Source organism: Rhinatrema bivittatum, chromosome 2 (genome assembly GCF_901001135.1).
Source record: "Rhinatrema bivittatum chromosome 2, aRhiBiv1.1, whole genome shotgun sequence".
In the NCBI taxonomy this organism is placed as follows: Eukaryota; Metazoa; Chordata; class Amphibia; order Gymnophiona; family Rhinatrematidae; genus Rhinatrema; species Rhinatrema bivittatum.
This window is the reverse complement of record NC_042616.1, coordinates 258,922,602-258,943,841: the sequence shown is the minus strand read 5'-3', so window position 1 is coordinate 258,943,841 and position 21,240 is coordinate 258,922,602. Positions and strand designations below refer to the sequence as shown.

At 41.0% G+C, this 21,240-nt stretch overlaps 1 protein-coding gene across 1 annotated transcript in view; it reads right to left on the bottom strand.

Annotated features, from left to right (window-relative positions):
* Positions 1-5,327: 5,327 nt before the first annotated feature.
* Positions 5,328-21,240, bottom strand: part of NEK10 (NIMA related kinase 10) — a 587,606-nt gene continuing 571,693 nt past the window's right edge. Inside the window, exons 35-36 of the mRNA XM_029587074.1 lie at positions 5,484-5,536; positions 5,328-5,387 (exon numbers count right to left, since the gene is read on the bottom strand). Of these exons, the coding sequence (XP_029442934.1) occupies positions 5,328-5,387; positions 5,484-5,536 (113 nt within the window). The remainder of the gene's footprint in view (positions 5,388-5,483; positions 5,537-21,240) is intronic.

The window sequence follows — 21,240 nt, the reverse complement described above, 5'->3', positions numbered from 1 at the left end:
CGGACCGCTGCCGTTCCGGACCGCCGCTGGACCCGCAGGTTTTTAAGTCATTTGGGGGGGTTCGGGAGGGTGGGGGATTTAATTTAAAGGTCAGGGGTGGGTTTAGGGGGTTTTAGTGTGCCGTTCTCACGATTCTAACGATTTATAACGATAAATCGTTAGAATCTCTATTGTATTGTGTTCCATAACGGTTTAAGACGATATTAAAATTATCGGACGATAATTTTAATCGTCCTAAAACGATTCACATCCCTAGTATTCGCCAATGCCAAGATGTTGTCTATTATATTTATTAAAGAGCATGGCAACTATCAGCCCTAAGTAAAGAATTGTAAGATGTATCGTTTCTGTAGATATTACTAATAAATATGCAGTTCTTGCTGCCAATCAGAAAGGTCACACTATAGAACCAAATTGCATGGAGAATAATAAATTGCAGTCATTAATTTCAATCTACTGCTTGAAAAAGTCCAGCAAGCCTGTGTCCTCCTGACAGATAAGCAAAATGCCATCAATGAATATACTTTAGTCCTGGAGAGTTTCAAACAACTAAATGATGCAAAATACCCTGATTCTTTAGCCAAATATATGCAAACCATCATATGAATATTCATTGTGGTTCTTTGAAAAACCAAATCCATTTACTGGCCTAGAGAAACAGAGTTGTGCACCCCTAATAGATTTGAGGCTTCCAGGAGCAGGTTACCAGAATGATGTAGTCTCTGAACCACAAGGCCTACGCGGGGAACCTTAAGGACCTAAATATATACTACAGAAGAGAACAGTGATAAGAAGATAGAATAGAAACAGAAAAGAACTGCAAAAGTATAAATAATTCACATGAGGCAAGTATCTTTAAGTGGAAAGAAATTTCTAGAATAAAACATTATGGTATGAGACGGGAAGGGGTAGACTGAGCAGTAACATTAGGTAAGGGTGGTAGATACATAGGATAGTCTTTCAATTGAGGTTGTGCAAGGCAAATTTTACCATTAAGTAAACTAGGCAGTTGCCTAGAAAGTGCCATAACTTTCTTTTTTTTTTTTTGGAAGGGCATCAAGAATACTGAAATGAAGTGCTACCAACCATGAAATTCAGGAGAAATCCAATGCATCTTCTTTCACATGTAATCTTTACATTCTAAAGGGTGTATTTCAAACCTATTAATGGGCCGATACGTAAAGTCCGCGGGAGAGTGGGCGAATGGCCACTCTCCTGTGCGCGCAATTCAGTATTCAAATTAGGGCCGGCAGTAAAAAGAGGCGCTAGGGACACTAGCGCATCCCTAGTGCCTCTTTTTGGACAGGAGCGGCAGCTGTCAGCGGGTTTGTCAGCCGACACTCAATTTTGCAGGCGTCGGTTTCTCGAGTCCGCTGACAGCCACGGGTTCGGAAACCGGATGCCGGCAAAACTGAGCATCCGGTTTTCAACCCGCGAGCCGCTGGCCGACTTCAAATTTTTTTTTTTTAAACTTTTTGTAACTTTCAGGACCTCCGACTTAATATCGTCGTGATATTAAGTCGAGGGTGCAGAGAAAAGCAGTTTTTACTGCTTTTCTGTGCACTTTCCCAGTGCCCGGAGAATTAACGCCTACCTTTGAAAGTAAAATGTGCAGCTTAGCTGCACATTTTCCATTCTGAATCGCACGGGAATACCTAATAGGGCCATCAACATGCATTTGCATGCTGCGGGCACTATTAGGCACTATTAGGTTCGTGGGGATTGGATGCGCGTTTTCGACCCCTTACTGAATAAGGGTAACGCTAGCACGTCGAAAATGCATGTCCAATCGCGGGTTAACAGTGCGCTCCAGGGCAAAGGCGATTGGCGCCATTTTGCTTACTGGCAGCCGACGGCCCGTGAAGGAGATCGCTCCCGGACCCCCGCTGGACCCCCAGGGACTTTTGGCAAGTCTTGAGGACACTCCTGACCCCCACAAGACTTGCCAAAAGTCCAGCGGGGGTCCGGGAGCGACCTCCTGCACTCCGGCTGTCGGATGCCAGTACTCAAAATGGCGCCGATCACCTTTGCCCTCACTATGTCACAGGTACATGTAAAATGGCTGCACAGATGGTGTTGATATGAGAGTTTTAGCTACCTAGATCATAGGATGATATTTCCAGGATTGCTGAGCAGAGATGGGAACCACTTGTCAAGAAGGTATGCAGCATCTTTCAACACAGAATGGCAAACCTACTGAGGAGGGCTTTAAACTAGAATCATCGGGGATAGATGAACAAAACCTTAAGGTAAGTGAAACATTAAATACTCATATAGAAATTGGAAAAAAAGAAACTATGTACACTAATGCTCACAGAATGGGAAATAAAGTTCCAGATCTAGAGGCAGTCATAGAAGATGCAAATTAAATATGAAAAGCATCAATAAAAGCGATAAATAAAGATGGCTTCTATAAGTTACAAATTTTAAAAAGGTTAAAACCTTTCTACACACAGGGATTTCCATACAGTGCTTCAGGCACTTATATCACCGAAGTTGGATTTTGCAATGCCCTCTTGTTGGGAGTACCTTACTCAACTTTGCGCCCTTTGCAGCTATTGCAGAATGCAGCAGCGCGCTTACTAACCAACAAGAGGAAATATGACCATATTTCACCGGTTTTGAAGGAACTTCATTGGTTACCTATCCAGTCAAGAATACATTATAAATGTCTACTACTAATTCATAAATCAGTCTACGGAAACAATACGGAATGGTTAAATGCATCTTTATGTATCCACACCACCCCAGCTCGCAATCTAAGATCCTCAGGGAAAGCATTTCTAACAATACCATCTCCAAAAATAGCACATTTGAACTCAGTCAGAGAGAGATCTTTGGCCCTGGCTGGACCAAAAATTTGGAATGCATTACCTTTAGATATCAGAACTGAAACAAGCCTTCATAAGTTTAGAAAACTGATAAAACCTGCTTATTTGAACAAGTGTTCAATGATCCATCTGGAACCAGTGGCTGATTATTTCCCAGACCACTAAGTCATAAATTTTAGTAGCTTAGCTTTACATTCAATAAATTGCGGGCTATTGATAGTCTGGGAGAGTAAGAAGGGGAGGGAGCTTTAAAGAGCTGAGAAAGGGATTAGATGGTTAGGAGTGCTTGGTATGCACTAACTCATGGTATGTTAGTTTTATTTTCATTTTCCATATTCATGATAGTCCTAAGCTAGGTTGTAGTTATTAATTTTATTAGCTTATCAGGTTTTATTTTATTGTATTAGAGTTATAGTTTTAATGTATTTTAGTCTAATTTTAGATTGTATTCTATTGTATTAGATTTATAGTTTTTTGATTGTTTTATTATGATTGTATTGTGATATATTTTTTGCATTGTTAACCGACTTGATATCTGTTGAGGAAAGTCGGTATATAAAAGATGTAAATAAATAAATAAATACGCTGATTTAGATATAGTAGCTTTCATGAAGATCTGGTACATGGGAAACCATATAGTTATACCCAGCTACAATCTATTCGGGAAGGACTGAGTAGCACAGAAAGGAGAAGACATGGTATTATATATAAAGAACAGTATTAGAACAACAGCATCATTGGGCTTACGATATAAGGAGGTCTCAGGACATACTGTTGGTTAATCTGGAAGGAGGGAATGGAACATCTATTATATTGGTATAATATAGAGATTTCCATCATAGACAGAGGAGATGGATAGAGATTAAATGGAGGATATTCACAGGATTGCTATGAAAGGGAAGGTGTTGCTGCTACAGATTTTTAATCTTCTAGATGTTGATTGGGACATCCCAACTGCAATATTTGTATAAGCGGGGAGATCCTGGATTCTCTGCAGGAAGAACCATTCTGTCAACTGGTAACGGAAACCACATGGGAGGGGCAGTAATGGACCTGGTGCTTCCAATGGGGACAGTATTTCTAATGTTGTAATGGATGATCATCTAGGAACCAGTGCCCACGGGATGGTGTGGTTCAATATTAGGATGCAAGAGGTGAAGATTCACTCTAAGGTGACGGTCCTAAACTTCAGAAAAACTAACATTCTCAAAGTGGGAGAGTATCTTAAGGAATTATTACCTGGATGGGAAAATCTAGGGGACTTAGAAGGGCAGTGGGTAAAACTAAAAGGAGATATAAGGGCACCTAATCTTTATGTTAGGAATGTAAATAAAGGGAAGAGAAAAAAGAGACTGTTTCTCAGGAGGGCAGTTGGTTTAAATTGTCAGTTAGGAAATAAAATCCTGATTAGAAAAGATAATAATCTTGACTTGCTGTACTTTATTTTCTGTTTGTGTTTGTTTGAATTGTGTGTTTTTATTATTTTATGAATATTATTATTGTATTTATGAAATCTTGTAACCATCCAAGGCTATTAGTGGTCCTATATTTCTTCAGAAAAGCAAGAGAGCTAAATATCTCTAGCTCAGTCATAGATACCAAGGGATGCCCCTTCTCCAGTCCCTGACGTGAATCCTTCTTGATGGAGTTATATGCCCTCCTCCTGCAGGTTTCTTCATTCCCACAGTCTCCCCATTTACGTATCTCAAACTCAATAACCTCCACAAGAGGCAAGAGTGATCCACAGTTGCTCCTGCCCCACCAGTGCAGTTTCTCATAATAAAGCAAAAGCCATTTAGCATACAACAAAATAGAGCTGCAAATCAGGAATCTGGGAGGTCTGCAGGGGTCCATGAGGGGTGGCATAGAGCCTGGGGAATGCTAAGGGGGTCTTTCTATAAATGTTGGCTAAGGTTATTTATTTTTATAATGACAGTGGCATAAGAAACAAAAGAAAAACAGACTCACAAGTTATCCATCTAAATGGCTTAAACAGCATATTGAGGATATTGAGCCTCTTATCCAACTAAAGTATAGCCGGATATGTTGTTATCCATCTATATTTAGCCAGATATAAAAGGGGCATTTTGGGGGTGTTCTGGGGGAATTTCAGGGAGGGGTCACATTATCCGGCTAACTTAGCTGAATATCGGGTATATCCAGCTAAGTTATCCATCCTTTGTGGCCGTATAACTTTAGACTTAACCATATATATTCAAAAAGAATATATCCGGTTACGTTACAGTCCAGTCAAAAAAAAAATCATTGTGGGCATGTCTCCCACCTTCCTCCCTCAATTTGCAAAGGCCCATTTAAAGCAAAATAAAAAATATTGGCAATGGGAGAACCCCTTCCCCCTCCCCTAGCCCCTACTCCAACTTCCCGTTAAACTGTAACTATAGCCGGATAAGTTGTCCACTAAATGTCCTACTCGATATGGACTCCTATTTGTCTATGCAGTACAGGTGAATGGCTTCTTTAAAAAAATTCTGCAATTTACCTTTTAGAAGTTGAATTGTAATAACCACTTTCTTCTAGAACCTCTTCAATCATGGTCTACATCAAGAAAACATAAATGAAGTAACATGGTACATCTTATTTAAACATAGTAACATAAAATATTTTTTTCATAGAAAATTCAACAACTCTGACCTGCATCTGTTCATATGTTAATCCCTCTTCAAATTCAAAATTGCTTGGAATGCCTGGAAAAGTAAAAATTATACAAAATAGTTTGACAATTAAATTTAAATGTAAGCTTTACATTTCAGTTTCTTAGAATAATAGTTATATCTTCCAGGCCAACTGTTTAGCTTATGGAATTTCCATATTTCTTCTTGCCCTGCTAGGGACATTATTTTTACGCCTAGAGGAAGCAATTTTCAAAAGCTCACTTACACAGGTAAAGTGCATTTACATGTGTAAAACCCACTTTTAAGCATGTAAATGCTTTTGAAAATCAGGCCCAATGCACTTTAGCTAATTTAATCATACATTTATATGGATTCCGCAGATAAAATTCACCTCTCAAAGTAATATATTTTTAAAAACCCCTTCCACCTATTTGCATCAGCCTAATAGATCAGGGAAAATCCAAAACTTTTGACTCAAAAATAAGCTATTTTTAGCTTTTAATATTGAAATGATAGGCCAGGTCAAACTGGGGAGGAGTAATACTATGGGCCAGATTTTTAATATTACGCGGGGGGGGGGGGGTACATTTGTGCACGCTACTAGGCATGTAAGGGGGGTGCACACTTGTGCACCTTGCGCACGCCGAGCCCTAGGGAGGCCCGATGGCTTTCCCTGTTTCCTCCAAGGCTGCTCCAATTTCGGAGTGGCCTTGGAAGGAACTTTTTTTTGGTCCCCCCACCTTTCCCTCTCTTCCCTCAACCCACCCCCAGCCCTACCTAAATCCCCACCTACCTTATTTTGTTGAGTTATACCTGCCCGCTGTGTCGGGGCACTTGGCCATGCCCCCGGACCACCACCATGCTCCCAGAAATGCCCCCGGTCTGTGGCCCCACCCACTTCCCTGCCCCAGGACTGCCCCTTTTTCAAAGCCCCGGGACATACACGCATCCCGGAGCTTGCGCACGCCACCGAGCCTTCCTACTTAATCAGATATCTTTGAAAGATATCTGGTCAAGTAGCTCTGACCCCCTCCCCCCAAAAACCCCCACAGAAGTAAAGAGGTCTGTGGCCTGAATTCCTCCCTTTCCCCATCAAATTTCATAGAAGGCTCTGTTGGGCCATGCACCCCCACCCTACATCCCCTCCTAAATGTCTAAGCAGATTACATAAATACATGCATAAAATATTGTGAGTTTCCTCTCTGTAAACCGTTGTGATGGTACTTAACTAAACGATGGTATAGAAAAGATTTTAAAATAAAAAATAAATAAATAAATAAATCATATCCAAACAGCAAATATAATCAAAATAAAAACAACATTAAAACATAACATTTTACAAATAAAATCACCATAAAAACATCAAGGATTTTTGGGGAGTCCTATCTGGCTATGAGGGTCATTAATCAACTTGCGTTATGGCATTTTTCGCATGCGTTAAGGCGTTTTTTCACATGCGGAAATGCCTTAACACATTCAAAAAGCACCATAACATATGATGTGATGCTAATTTTTAAAAGGGGAGGGATTGGGGCAGAGTCAGGGATTTTGTGAAAGTGGGCTGGCTTCTTTCTACTTTGCGAAGCTATAACGCACAATATCGCACAGTTTTTAACACCGAAACTAACTACACCTTTTTCATTAGTTTTAAGCTTTGTGATGTCATGCGATATGCCCATAATGCAAATTGTGATCTTTTCGCAAATTCCACTTTAGGCATTTTTAGGCCTGAAATGGGCGAGGGGGGGGGGGGGGGGGGGAGAGAGAGAGAGAGCACCTAGCAATAAGTCCCTCCTAGAACTTAGGTATTTATACCTCTATAGGAGGCCCACCTGGTGACTCGAGGTGAAGTTTAGGTAGTAGTAGTGAGAAGTTAGGGGCCACTTTGACATGCAGAGTGAGATGTACGAACAGAACAGTAGGCTCTTGTGAGGACTTGATGTACTTCGGAGTGAGGAAACTCACACAAAGATGAGATTTGTTCAATGTTCTCTCAACCATCTCATCTTTGTGTGAGTTTTCTCACTCCGAAGTACATCAAGTCTTCACAAGAGTGTACTGATCTGTTCGTACATCACACTCTGAATGTTAAAGTGGCCCCTAACTTTGAGTCACTAGGTGGGCCTCCTATAGAGATATAAATACCTAAATACTAGAAGGGCCTTATAGGTAGGTTCTCTCTCTCTCTGTGGTGAAATGAGCACTTTTCAGCATTATTGTGGTATTACTGCAAAGTGCGAAAAGTTAATGCAATTTGCAGTAATACCTATACGAAGCGCTAAGATAAAGCATATTGCGATAAATAGGCTATTACCATAAAACATGCCCTTTTTTATATCGCATGCAATATTTACTGCTTTTTGATAAATCTCAGCCTACGCTAACTAGACAACTTTAGACTTGCATCAGAGCTTTGTGTGGCAGATAACTTCCTACTTAATCAGATATCTTTGAAAGATATCCGATCAAGTAGCTCTGACTCCCCCCCCCATAAACCCCGACGTAAAGGGGTCTGTGGCCTGAATTCCTCCCTTTCCCTATCAAATTTCATAGAAGGCTCTGTTGGGCCATGCACCCCCCACCCTACATCCCCTCCTAAATGTCTAAATTGTTCCAGGGTCCACAGATCAGGACCCCCCAACTCCTCCTTCCATGCAAAGCAGCTCATACATTCCTAATCCTATGTAAATAAAATAATGCAACTGACTTAGAATTTTGTCAGCCATGTTATTCTATGTATACCTTTTGGATAACTGTTAGTCTACTGTGGAAGCCCCAAGATCCTAATGTGGGTCCTGATGCTCCCATGGTAGATTTAAAGAGGCCTGCAGCCCAACTTGGCACCTCTTATCAGAAAGCTAAAAATCACCAGGGGTCTTATTAGATGCCCATGATTACCCCATAGCCACCAATCAAGGCTGCCCCACCCAAAAAAAAAAAAAGAAAAAGAGAAGTATCCACACGATGACACCTCCTCCCAGTCACCCAGCTCCTTAATGCTCGAAACACCTCTCCCAAATAGTCATCCCCCGTTCCATCTTTCCAATATTAAAATAGTCCCCCCACAACCCCCTGCCCTTCCCCTTTCCAATATAAAATAGGCCAGAAGGGTCCCCATCAACCCCCCACCCCTCAAAAGGCCAAAAATAACAGTGACAGCCTACTAGCACTCCTACCCCCCCCCCTAACATTTTCCAAAATGGTGCCACCCATGCCTGCTTCTTCCATCCTGTAACTTCTAGAGAAGGTAACAGCTATTTCTTCCTTCTTGCTCTGTGACTCTGTGAAAAGCCCCAGTCCAAGTGTTAACCAGAGTTTTTATAACCTTTCCCTAATCCATGCTCATAAGGGCGGCAACAATTTGTCTGTCAAACAGTTGTTTGTAACACCCACTGACCAAATGATGACATTAATACAACTCTTCTAGGATTTCCCTTAGGAGGAAACTATCACCTTCACACAATACATCATCAGTATTTTACACTCTGATACACTAATATATTTGAAATCAGAGTTCTTCACAGTGAGATGGGAAAATCTTTACAAAATGCTTCAAAACAATGCCATAAACATATACATACTAAGGTAATTGACTGTTTTCTTGCCTTTAGTAAAGTAAATATAACTGTGGAGCATATCTTTTCTTTACTCATTTTGACCTCTCAAGAGCTATGCTGTAAGATCAAATGGAGAAGGATCTTCCATTATTATTGGAACTTGGTGTAGGAGACCTGGAACTATTGCAAATTATAGAGGGTAATCTATGCTCGGTCTCATCAAATCTGCATGCTAGGATCTTCTTGGCCAATCTGGGGCAACTAACACTATGAACTTTCTCCTTTTCCACTTTTCTTAGAATGCATCCTATCAAGCACCAAGGTGTGGAAACATAAACTAATTCTTTCTTTGGCCAAGTTTGTACTAATGCATCAATTCCAGTGGTGCCAAACTCTTTGTATCGGCTGTAAAAAAAAAAAAAACATTGTAATTTTGCATTCTTGTGAGTTGCCATTAAGACTAACTGAAGTGTGCCCCATCTCTTTACTATTTTCTGAATGGCTTCATTGCTCAATTCACATTCACTTGGATCTAGGAAATTTCTGCTTAGAAAATCTGCCTTACATTTTCTGTCCCAGCAATGTGCAAAGCTGAAATTTGTTGTAGATTGTTTTCTGTCCATGGAAAGAGAAGAGTCATCTCTTCTGAAATCCCTTGACTTTGGATTCCTCATTGTTTGTTTATATATGTCACTCCCATTGCAAGTTGTACAGCCTTTCCTTTCAGAGTTGGCAGAAAATGAAGTAATGCCAATCAAATCGCTCTCCAATCTGTTGATCAACCAAAAGGCCTCTGAATTCACTGACCTGGAGACACTCATTTTGACAATCCATTAATCCATTAAACTTGCATCTGTACAGCTATCCATGATGAGAGTTTTAGTAATTCTCCTTATGCCAGATTTGCTTTGTTTGACCCTCAAAAGAGACTCTTTTTCATCGACTATGGGAGAAGACAAAAACTGTAATTTTGTTGCTGGGGTCTCCAACATGATAGTAGAGCACATTGAAGGGGGTCTCATGTGCGCTGTTGCCCAAGGCACTAAATCTATGATTGCTGCCATTGAAATCATTAGTTGAAAATAGTCCCATGCCCTTGGAGCATCCAGCTTGATGAATTTCTTCATTTGGCCGATAATTTAACAGACAAAAGGATAGAAAAGATTTACTTTTCTTTCCTTTGTTTTGAAAAATACTCCAAAAATTCTATTGATTGAGATGGTTTTAGATTGTTTTCATATAATTGACTATCCAATCTAATCTCTCTAAAATTTCCAGTACCTTGGATGTTACTTTGATTCTTTCTTGAAGAGACTTTGCTCTAATTAAACAATTGTCCATATATGAATGAACCATTATTCCCTCTTTTCTTAAGAAGGCTGCAACTGCCAACATTACTTTGGCAAACGATCTTAGAGCAGTTGCTAACCTGAAAGGCATAGCTCTAAACTGATAATGCTTTCCAGTTATGCAGAAGTGAAGAAATCTCTGTTGATTTTCCTTTATTTGAATATAAAAGTGTGACTTTTTGAGACCCAGGAATGTTAAAATCTCATTTCTGGACTAATAATATAACTGAACAAAGAGTTTCCAATCAAAAATGTAGGACATTTAAACTTCTGTTAATCTCTTTTAGATCTAGTACAGGTCAGTGTGTTCCGTCTTTCTTTGTTATGATGAGGTAAATAGACTAACAATCCTGTCCTTGCTCTTGGCAAGGTACAGGACAGATGGTATGAGGCTTTAGTAATTTGATCGTTTCTTGAACTGCACTCTTTGTGGGAGTCATAAATGGTGACACTATGAATGTCTGCTAGCTCCAAAGAATAACCAGCATAGGACAGCTGGAGGAGGAGGAGTGCCAAGATAGTGAGATGCACTATAACGAACAGCACTATGGGAAGCCATTTCCTGCCATGAAGAAAGGCCTAGAAGCCTGCTGCTGCCAAAATCCAGCTGTTGTACTCAAGAGGAGGGTTCTCCTGTGCGTATGAAGTGGTGCCATGGTGAGGAGGAGTGCTGCAGTGAACTTGCAGGAGCTCAGTCAGTGCAATAGAAGTGCCACACTCAGGATCGAAGATGAGGAGGTCCGCTGCCACCATAGTGGTACCCCACTGGAAGATTAAGGAGCATGGCTGCTACGGAAAGCCAGATCCTGCCATGTGGAGGGGCCTGGAAGAGCCAGAAGCTCAGTCTCATGGATGAGAAGAGGAGGAGGGCTGCGGCAGTGAATATCAGGGGAAGATGGGGGAAGATGGACAGCACTGGATGGGACCATAGAGGGAGGGAGGGCCGGTGGCAATGGGGAGAAGCTGGGCAGAAGGGAAGGACCTTGGATGATGTCAGGAGGGAGAGGACAGGGGACCAAGGGGTGAAGACATGAGAACTGGAACACGGGGGAAGGCAGAAGGAAGAGGATAAAGACAGAGAAGGGGACAGAGGACAGAAGGGAAGGAATGAGGTCAGGGCCTTAAAGGGATTCACTGAATCCCCTGCCTTAAATGCATTCTTTTTTAATTTTTTTATTTTTGCAGCTTTTGTTTTTCCAAGCAGGGCGACAACATTTCTCATGCCCGTTATCAGCAGCAGCACTACACAGGGCAGAAGGCAGGGACCTTGTTCCTGCCTTCTGCCTTGTGCTGTGCTGCTGGCTGTGCTTGTTTAAGTCAGGCAGCTCGTGCAGAGCAAAGAGGAAAAGGACACGTGGGCACTAGAGGAGAGGAGGCAGAGGCATGGCAACAGCAGCAGAAAAAAATCAGCATCTGTCCTCCTGGGCTGTTAGGAAGTATCAGTGGTGGTGGCATGGCAGCTACAGCTCTAAAGGGTAACCCCTGCTCTGAAGTCTCGGTACCGGCTTTGAGCTTTATAAAGCCTATAGGATACCTTGCTTCTATCTTCTGGCCAACGTTGAGGTCTGGATTCCCCCAAACTCTTTTCCAGTCTGTATGGTTCCTCTCCAAATAACCGCTGTCCCTTGAATGGTAATTTACAGAAGCAAATCTTAGACCATGAATCTGCTGCCAATATCTAAGCCATAGATGTCATCTAGCCCTTACTGATAAAGCTAAAGCCCGTGAGGAAAGTCTTATGAGGTCAATAAAACATCTGTTAGATAAGCTGCTGCCAATTCTAGCCTTGCAGTCTTTTCTTCCTCTGAAAGCTGTTGAATCCAGCGTAAGAGAGCTCTAGATACATAATTTAAACAGATTGCTCCCTGAATAGTAGAGCTATTGATGAAAAAGCATGCTTTAATAAACTGTAAGTTCTATATTTTTTTTTGTCCTGTGTGTCTTTTAGGATGCCCCACCTTCTATTGAAATTGTAGCGTTTCGGATCACAGTGGAAACCAAAGCATCTACTCTTGGAATTTGAAATAAGTGATCTTGAACATCCTTTGGAGTGGGTATAACTTGGAGAATTGTTTTATGCACTTTAAACCTGAGTCTGGTGATTCCCATTCCGACACTAACATGTTTTCAATTTCAGAACAGAGGGTATTAGCCTGTAATTTCTTTCTTAGGGAACAGAAGTATCACTGTCTCATCTTCCCCTTCAGAAAACACTTCCCTTTCTTCCAGTCACTTTTATATAAACTTTTCACAAAGTCCTCATTAGACAGGTCTAATGGAGAAAGAATGATCATAATAAGATCTGATCCTTGCACTCTTTGGCTGACTTAGAGAAAGAAAGGGCATGGGATCAGACTGCACCTGAATTTATTATGGAGGCTTCCTCTGCTACATTCTGCTTTTGTAATGCACAAAAGGCTTGATGGAGAAATTGGGAAAACTCAGGAGAACAGCTACTACTGGAAGGATAATTGGTGTTAAAATTGACTGCCCACTGAGCACTGGAAGCCGGTAGCAGAAGCACGGGGATCAATTTTTCATTTAAATGAATCTGAGTTGCAGCATGCTCGAATTGAACCTTTTTTAAAATGGACACCGTGGAGGTTTCAAACCCAAATTCGACCCCTCTTTGTTATTGGAAAATGTTAAAAATTTAATGTTTGTACATGAGATAGTATCTTTTGCACTGTGCTTTGTTTTTGGCACTGTTTTCTCATGGTTGACCAATCATTTTTCAAAGCGGAGACAGACAGAGCAGCCGGAGCTATTGTCTGTTGAAGCACATTTGCTGCCTCAAGCCATTTAATGGCAGGTTTTCTCAGACATTTGCGACTGAAATAACAGTTACTTACAACTTTAAGCCTCCACCTTAGCAGGAAAAGATTTATTTCAAAGGATAAGAGTTTGATTTTCCCAAGTCTTACTTTACCAATGAGTTGGTTCTGGCTTACTCATTATAGCTTCTCTTTTTTTATTTTTAAATTAAGCTTTCTTTAGATAGAAGAATAGCAACAGCTATAATAGAGAGTGAGCAAAACTGCATTCATTTTCATAGTAACCTAGATCTACTAAACCAGTAGGCTCCACTGAAACCTCTGCTATAAGCAGGGGCAGCTCAAGGCAATCTGCTGCCTGAGGCGAAGGATGAAGTGGTGACCCCCCCACCCCCTCCTATGGCTCGATATAAGTGAAATCACTGAGGGCCAGGGCACAGGGAAGGCAATGGAAAGTGAAATGACTTGCCCAAGGGCACAAGAAATGGCAATAGGATTTGAACCTGGTTTCCCTTGTTTGCAGCCCACTGCTCTAACCACTCAGTTTTGGGGCCTGTTCTTTTTTGTTCCCAGTTTTCGGCATCCGCACTAGGGGGCGCCAGAGAAATGTTTAATGGGGTCTAGAAATAGAACTCCTCCATTCCCTATTTCCTGCCTCCCACCCTTCTCTAGGATCGGTCCCCTGGTGGTGTGAGAGGTTGGTGAATGGTGGGAGTCTATGTGTGTGACATACTCTTTCTTAGGGCTGATACAAGGGTATTAAATGCCCTAGACAAAACTTATAGCCCTTCATGCTCCCTTACCTCCCCTCCCCACACAATTAAAACTTATGCATTATTTTCAATTTTACAATTTACTAACTTCCCCAACCTAAATAGTCAGATTGCATATTCAAAATACACATTCAAATTATAATCTTCTGAAGTAAAAATATCACTTACAACAACATATATATTATATAGGGATATATTGCAAAAAACACACTTTCAATAATAATAGTTTAATAGACTTAATAAAATACCTTTCTCATTGTAATCAAGACAGTTTACTGGATCCCATATTGTATGAGGCCTTTGGTAAAGAGCATTCGGTGTGGACTTAGCCCACAAAGCCAGGGAATAAACTGAACTACTATTCTAATATAAGTAAGCCTTCCATATCATAATTGCCAGCACTCAACCTATGAAAAAGCCAATACTGCAAATATATCAGGCCCTAAACACCAATATACCTGGTATTAGAAAAATAAATTAAAGCCAAGATGTTTTAAATCCCTATACAGAAACTACATGCTAGCAGAATATCTAAAGCCTCAGTCACATAAGCAGAACACAGATAAACTCTCATGAAATACAGAATAAAAAGATCATAAAATATAAATTGAAACATACAGACAAACTGAACTGGAAAATCACAAGAATTCAAATTTTGTAAGCAATGCAAACACAATAAAAAAATATAAAACATTAAATATACCAATAAAAAAAATATCAAATCTGATTTACATTTATTAAAATTTATGGATCATTTAATGCTAAAAGAAGGTCTAAGTGATGTACAAAATGACAGTGACATAAATTAAATAAATTAAAACCTAGTAACAGAGCTAAAAACAAAACATGATGCCAACTGAGCAGTTAAAATATAATCAAGTAAAAATAAACATAAGACATAAAAGATAATACTAAAACAAGTAATAAATAACTAATATAAAACAGCCTTAAAATAAGCAGTTTTAAAGAGAAAAGTCTTAATATAGTTTACTGAAATCTTTTCATCGAGTCACAATGACGAAGTTCTATTAAAAAAGAGTTCCAAAAATAGGACCAGCCACTGAGAAAGTGGCACTCTCGAGTGATATGGAGATGTGCAACTCTGGAAGATGTAACATCTAACAAGCCAAGCTGAGATGAACGTAAAGTTCTAGTTGGTTGGTAAAATTTTAATATGGCATTGGCCCATGGACAAGTCTGTCATTAAGTGGTTTAAAATGTGTCATTCCAATTTTATAATTCTTTCATTAATAGGGAGCCAGTGTAAACTCAATCAAAGTTGGCGTGATATGATCAAAATGCTTCAGTCCTGGTATTAATCGAGCAGTGGAATTTAAAAATAGTTGCAGTGATCTAAGTATTATAAATGGAAGGCCAGCATATAACCTGTTGCAGTAGTTTATTATGGAAAATATGGAAGCTTGTAACAATGTACAAAATTCTGGAAGATGTAGGAGTTTCTTAAGACCACAAAGAAAGTGAAGTCTGAAAAAATCCTTGAGATATCACTTTTTTATTTCGGGGATGAAATGTAACTGTACTGTCTAGTGTCATCCCAAGATTTTTAATCTGCTTTTTCATGGGAAATTAGAAGTTTCCAGTGAAATATTATTTTCAGTGAAAGATGAGTAAGGGCTCTGGATTGTAAGAAATTCTGTCTTGGACATATTGAGTGAGAGCTTATTGTGTTTTAGCCAGTTTTTGATGATAGAAAAACAAATCTTAAGATATTCAATAGTGTCCTGGCTGCCAAGAAGAACAAACTCAGAGAATGAACAGTATGTTGTCAGTATATAATTTGTAGCAATCAGTTAAATTAGACAAAGATTTACAGATGGAGGCTAAGCAAATATTAAATAAGACTGAAGATAGCGCAGATCCCAGTGGAACACCAGTTTTGATTTGAGAAACAGAAGAATACTCAGTTTTAAATGTAACTGTTTGAGAATGATCAGAGAGGTAAGAAAGAAACCAGTTTTAAAAGGTGCTGGACAAACCTCATTCTTGTAAGTGGAAAAGAAGGATATCATGGTCAATAGTGTTGAAAGCTGAAGAAATGTCAAGAGAAATAAGTAGAAATTGCTGTGCATTATCAATCCCTCTTCTTAAATTATCAGTAAGAGAAAATAGGAGTAATTCTGTACTCATAGCTCACCTTAAGCCATATTAATGAGGGGAAAGTAAATCATATTTTTTGAGGTGGTCAGTCAGTTGAGTGAGTACAACAGATTCAAGAATCTTAGAGAAAAATGGCAATGCAGAAATTGGTCTATAGTCACTGGGGTCTTTGGGATCTAAATTAGTCTTTTTAAGAAATGGGCAAACAACAGCTTTTTTTAAACTGGGAGGAATAACACCTTCAGTTAAAGATAAATTGAATAAGATGAGCAAAAATGGAGATTAATGAGTTTCTAGTGATCTTGAATAAAGTTATGGAGTAAAGGCTTGCAGGGCACAAAGTATCATTAGAGTTGGATATAAGATCACCAGCTTCAGTAGAAGATGCAGTGTCAAAAACATCCAGACAGATGAAGTTTGAGGTGAGACATTGGAGTGCCAATTTGGAACAGCTGAAAAGGATAGAGTTTTCAATTTTGAGATTAAAATGAATGAGGTAAGATTCTGCTGAGAGTGAATTGGGCTAGGCAGATTTCAAAGAAGCAGAACTAGTTAATCTTTTGGCAATTACAAAAGGACTTGGGATTATAACCAACGTTTCAGATTTGCTGATAGTAAATTATATTTTTTTGGCATCGGCAATAAAATTTTGCTAGTTTGTTTAAAAAGAATCGAAAAGCTATTAGCATGTTCTGCAATGGGAATTTTTCACCAAATGCATTCTGACTTTCAATAAAGTTTGTAGGGCAATTTTAATGGAGGAATTAAAACCATGGGAAGACTTAAGTTTTCTTAGTGTTAGAAATTTTTAATGGAGCTATATCATTAAGAACAGATTCTAAGATGGAGTCCCATTGTGAGATAGCATCAGTGATGTTATTGTAAGAGATGTTAGCAAGCACTGGAGTAATGGTTGAGGAAAATAAAGTGTCATCAGTGATGCCATGATGTGGTAGCTTGGAGGGGAGGTGAGATGTTTGAGTATTCAAACGTGAAAACCTGCACACGAATTTTATTAAGAAGTGATCAGACCATGGAATGGTGAGAAATGTTTAAAGTTTGAGAGAAGACATTTTGGAAGGGTTCATTGATAAAAGCAAGATCAAGTGTTGTGTCCCAGCTTGTGAGTTGGTGTTTGAATAATTTGAATCCCAGCCAAGTGATGATAAGATATCCAGAAACAAAGCACAATGTGTGAGAATTGGAACATCGTTAATATGTAAATTAAAATCACTGAGAATGATCATGTTTGTTTAAATCAAATCTGCAAGAGATTACGGTAGTTGTTTCAAAAAAAGGTGATAAATCATTTAGCAAGAGTTTTGGGGGAGAAATCACTAAACAAATTGAAAATTGATTTAGAGAGATTGCCATCATTTCAAGAGAGGAATTAGTATTAAGGTGTTCAATTTTGATAGACCAGGAAGTTTTGTAGATGATAAGAAGACCCCCACCTCTTTTCTTTTGACAAGGTTGTGAGACATAGAAATACTTTGACAGATTTGATTTAAAACATAATCAGAATTTATCACCCAAGATTCAGTAAAGCAATAAAAATCTAATTGTTCTTTAGAATAAAATCATGTATCAGTTGAGACTTACTTCTAATGGATTAGACATTAATTAAACATAAGAAATCTTCTACAAGGAAGAAGAAGAAGACACATAATTCAGCAATGTCATTGGAATTTGCTTCAAACAAGATGGCCGATGTGTTTGCACTTCCCGGCCGTGTTGGCTCCGCGGCCGGGCCTGCTTACCTGGTGCGACTCTCTACAGCACGGCCTCAAGCTCTTGCTCTGCCAACCCCGACCGTGTCCTCCACAAGCGTCCATGGCTCCCTCATGGCCTTTGGGCATTGCAGCTCTCCTCGCACCAGGGCTCAGCATCCTCCTCGGCGTCAGCCCCGCCTCCCTAGCATGCGCGCGCACGGAGCTCAGTCTAATTTAAAGACCCAAATGCGGGAAGACCTTGGGCGGCACCTGAATCTGACGTCACTCATGCAAGGTATATATATCACAACCTGGCTCCTAGCTCGGGGCCTTGGCAATTGGGTCGTACACTCCAGTGTCTCTAGTTTGCCTTCCTGCATTCCAGTGTCTTGCTCTTGTGTCTCTTGTTCCAGTCTCCTGTTCCAGCATCTCCTGTTCCTTCGTCTCTCCATTCCTGGTAGTACCTTTCGGACTGATCTCACGGTACTGACCTTTACCTGTTCTCTGACTACTCCTGCTCGCTGCCTGACCTGACCTCTGCCTGGAACTCCGACTACTCTTTGCTGCCTGCCCTGATCTCTGCTTGAAACCCGACTACTCTTGATTGCTGCCTGACCTGACCTATGCCTGGAACTCCAACTACTCTTGACTGTCACTTGGAACTTGACCTTTGGCTTGACCTGACTATGCCCGGATTGACCTCTGTTACCGACCCTGCTTTGGCTGACCATTCTGGACTGATACTCTGGCCTTGATCCTCACCATACACTCAAACTCTCTCTTCTGGCCTCCTGCGACCTGGTCTTGCCTGTCTGGACACCGACTGCGCACCCTTGTTTGTGGTGGGCACTCTCTCTAGGAGACCCTGCGAGGCCCAGCTAAGACCAGGGGGTCCAGGGCTAAACCTGAGGGAACCCCGGGTTGCTATTGGCGAAGCTCCAGCTAGCCTCTGTCTCCTCCTGTGCTTCACCTCCTGGTGGCAGGTGTTCTCAAACCAAATAAGCCTGATACTTCACTTTTAATGCATATCCAGCATAGCTCTCTGCTTCAATGGCAGGGGGAGAAAGACCGATACTTCATGCATATCCAGCATAGCTCTCTGCCTCAACGGCAGGGGAGGAAGACCAATACTTTATGCATATCCAGCATAGCTCTCTGCTTCAACAGCAGGGGGAATTAAGAAAAGTGGATCTATATACAGACAACAACCAACAAGGACTGAATTACATAGTCTGGGTAAACAAATAAGCATGGGTGTAGCTTGCTTATTGCAGCGGTTACTACCCCTAACTAATTAAGCTAGATATTTCACTTAGATGCAGTTCCAACACTGCTCTCTACATTAATGGTGGGGGTGGAAGGGAAATAGAACCAAAAGGTTACTAAGAGCCAAGAGAAACAGATAAGTATGTGAGAGAAAAAAAAGTGTGAAGCTTGCTGGGCCGTTTGATCTTCTTCTGCCGTCATTTCTATGTTTCTATATGTTTCTACGGGTCCGACCGGAGGGCCATACCAATCATGCACCAGGCCAAGGGTCCACTCCCAGTGCAACATGATGGAGATTTTTACAAGTTTTGCAAAAGGAAAGATCACCATACCTTCCTTGACCAATGCTGGGTAGAATGGAAAAAATAATAGTTCTCGGACTACTACATACAGTTGCAGTTACCTCACAAACACTCGGAGCACACAAAGGAGATCCTTTGTTTTGCTCCTTCGTGCACATGACAGAGCGAGTGCTGCTCTGACTCATGGCACTTCCGGCGTCACACACCCCCAAATCGGTGATGTCATTGGGGGGTGGGGCACAAGGCTATCACTGGTAAGGGAGCCAGCGGGAACATCAGGCCCTAAACTCCAATATATCTCCTATTAGCAAAACATATTAAAGCCAGGTTGTTGTAAATCACTTCACAGAAACTACATGCTAGCAGAATACCTAAAGCCTCAGTCACATAAGCAGAACATAGATAAACTCTCACAAAATACAGAATAAAGAGATCATAAAATATAAATTGAAACATGCAGACAAAAACTGAACTGGAAATCACAAGAAGCCAAACTCTGAGGGTCATTCATTATTTTGCGATGTGCCTGTATCGCATGCGGTGTTATTTAAATTAGGGGTAAGTGGAGGAATGTGGGCGGGGTTTGGGCAGAGTTATCTCTCGGCGGTGCTGCGGGCAATAATGTTTTTCACATTGCCAGCAGTTCTACAGGAAATAACTACACCTTTTCCCATAGTGCTATGGGGCGATAGTGTGTGGTGTGGCCACACCATGGCGGGCAAAATTGCACTGCCGTGATGCGGCCAGCTGCCCACTATCGACCCCACCCCTTTTTTTTCAAGACTCATCATTCTGCTATAAATATAGCAGAATGATGAATCTAGGGATCTGTAAGCAATGTACCACAATCAAACAATATAAAACATTAAACATACCAATACCAAGAATGTCAAATCTGCTGATAAATTCAGCCAATTAAATCCACATATAAGAATGTTTAAAATATTACCAAATACTAATAAAATATTTCATAACAGCAGATACATCACATCCAATAATTAAAACTAACAAGGATAAAAAAAAAACAAAAAACCCTCCCATTCTCCATATCTGGGAACTTTAGATTTCCAATCCTTCTGAGATTGTCGTAGATTGGAGGAGGGTGCACACACTTTAACCTCTCTCACACTCATATATACAGGTATTCTTACACATGCACGTACACACATACACATATCCACACATACAAAAACCCTCTCATACACACACCACCCCCACCACCCTCTCATATACACACACCCCCACCACCCCACCACCCTCTTTACACACACCTTCACCACCCTCTCACTCACACACACACACACTACCCTCTCATAAATACACACAGAATCCCCACCACCCGTCTCATACACACCCCACCCCACCCCCATCACCCTCTCATAAACACACACTCCCACCACCCTCACCACCCTCTCATACACACCCCACCCCACCACCCTGTCATACACACACACATACCACCCCGCACCACCCTCTCATACACACACACATACCACCCCACACCACCCTCTCATACACACACACATACCACCCACACCACCCTCTCATACACACACCCCACCTCGATCTCTGGGACTCTGGGCTGCAGGCCACTCAACTTTACGGCTCTCTCTACACCATACTGCAGTCTGCGCCGGCGGTACCGCCACGGGACCCTTTTTTGCATGTCACAAAGCTGTGCTGCCACAAGATGCAGGTCCTATCTTGTACTGGCATGGAGAAACCCTGCCAGCACATCATAAAACCGCACCACCATGGGATGCAGGTCCTATCTTGTACTGGCATGGAGATCAGCACATCATAAAGCCACGCCGCTGTAGGATGCTGGTACCTATCTTTTTGCTGGCAGGAAGAAAACCCTGCCAGCACGTTACAATTCTGCACCTCTGTGGGATGTCATGACCTTTCTTTTGCTGGTGGAGAGT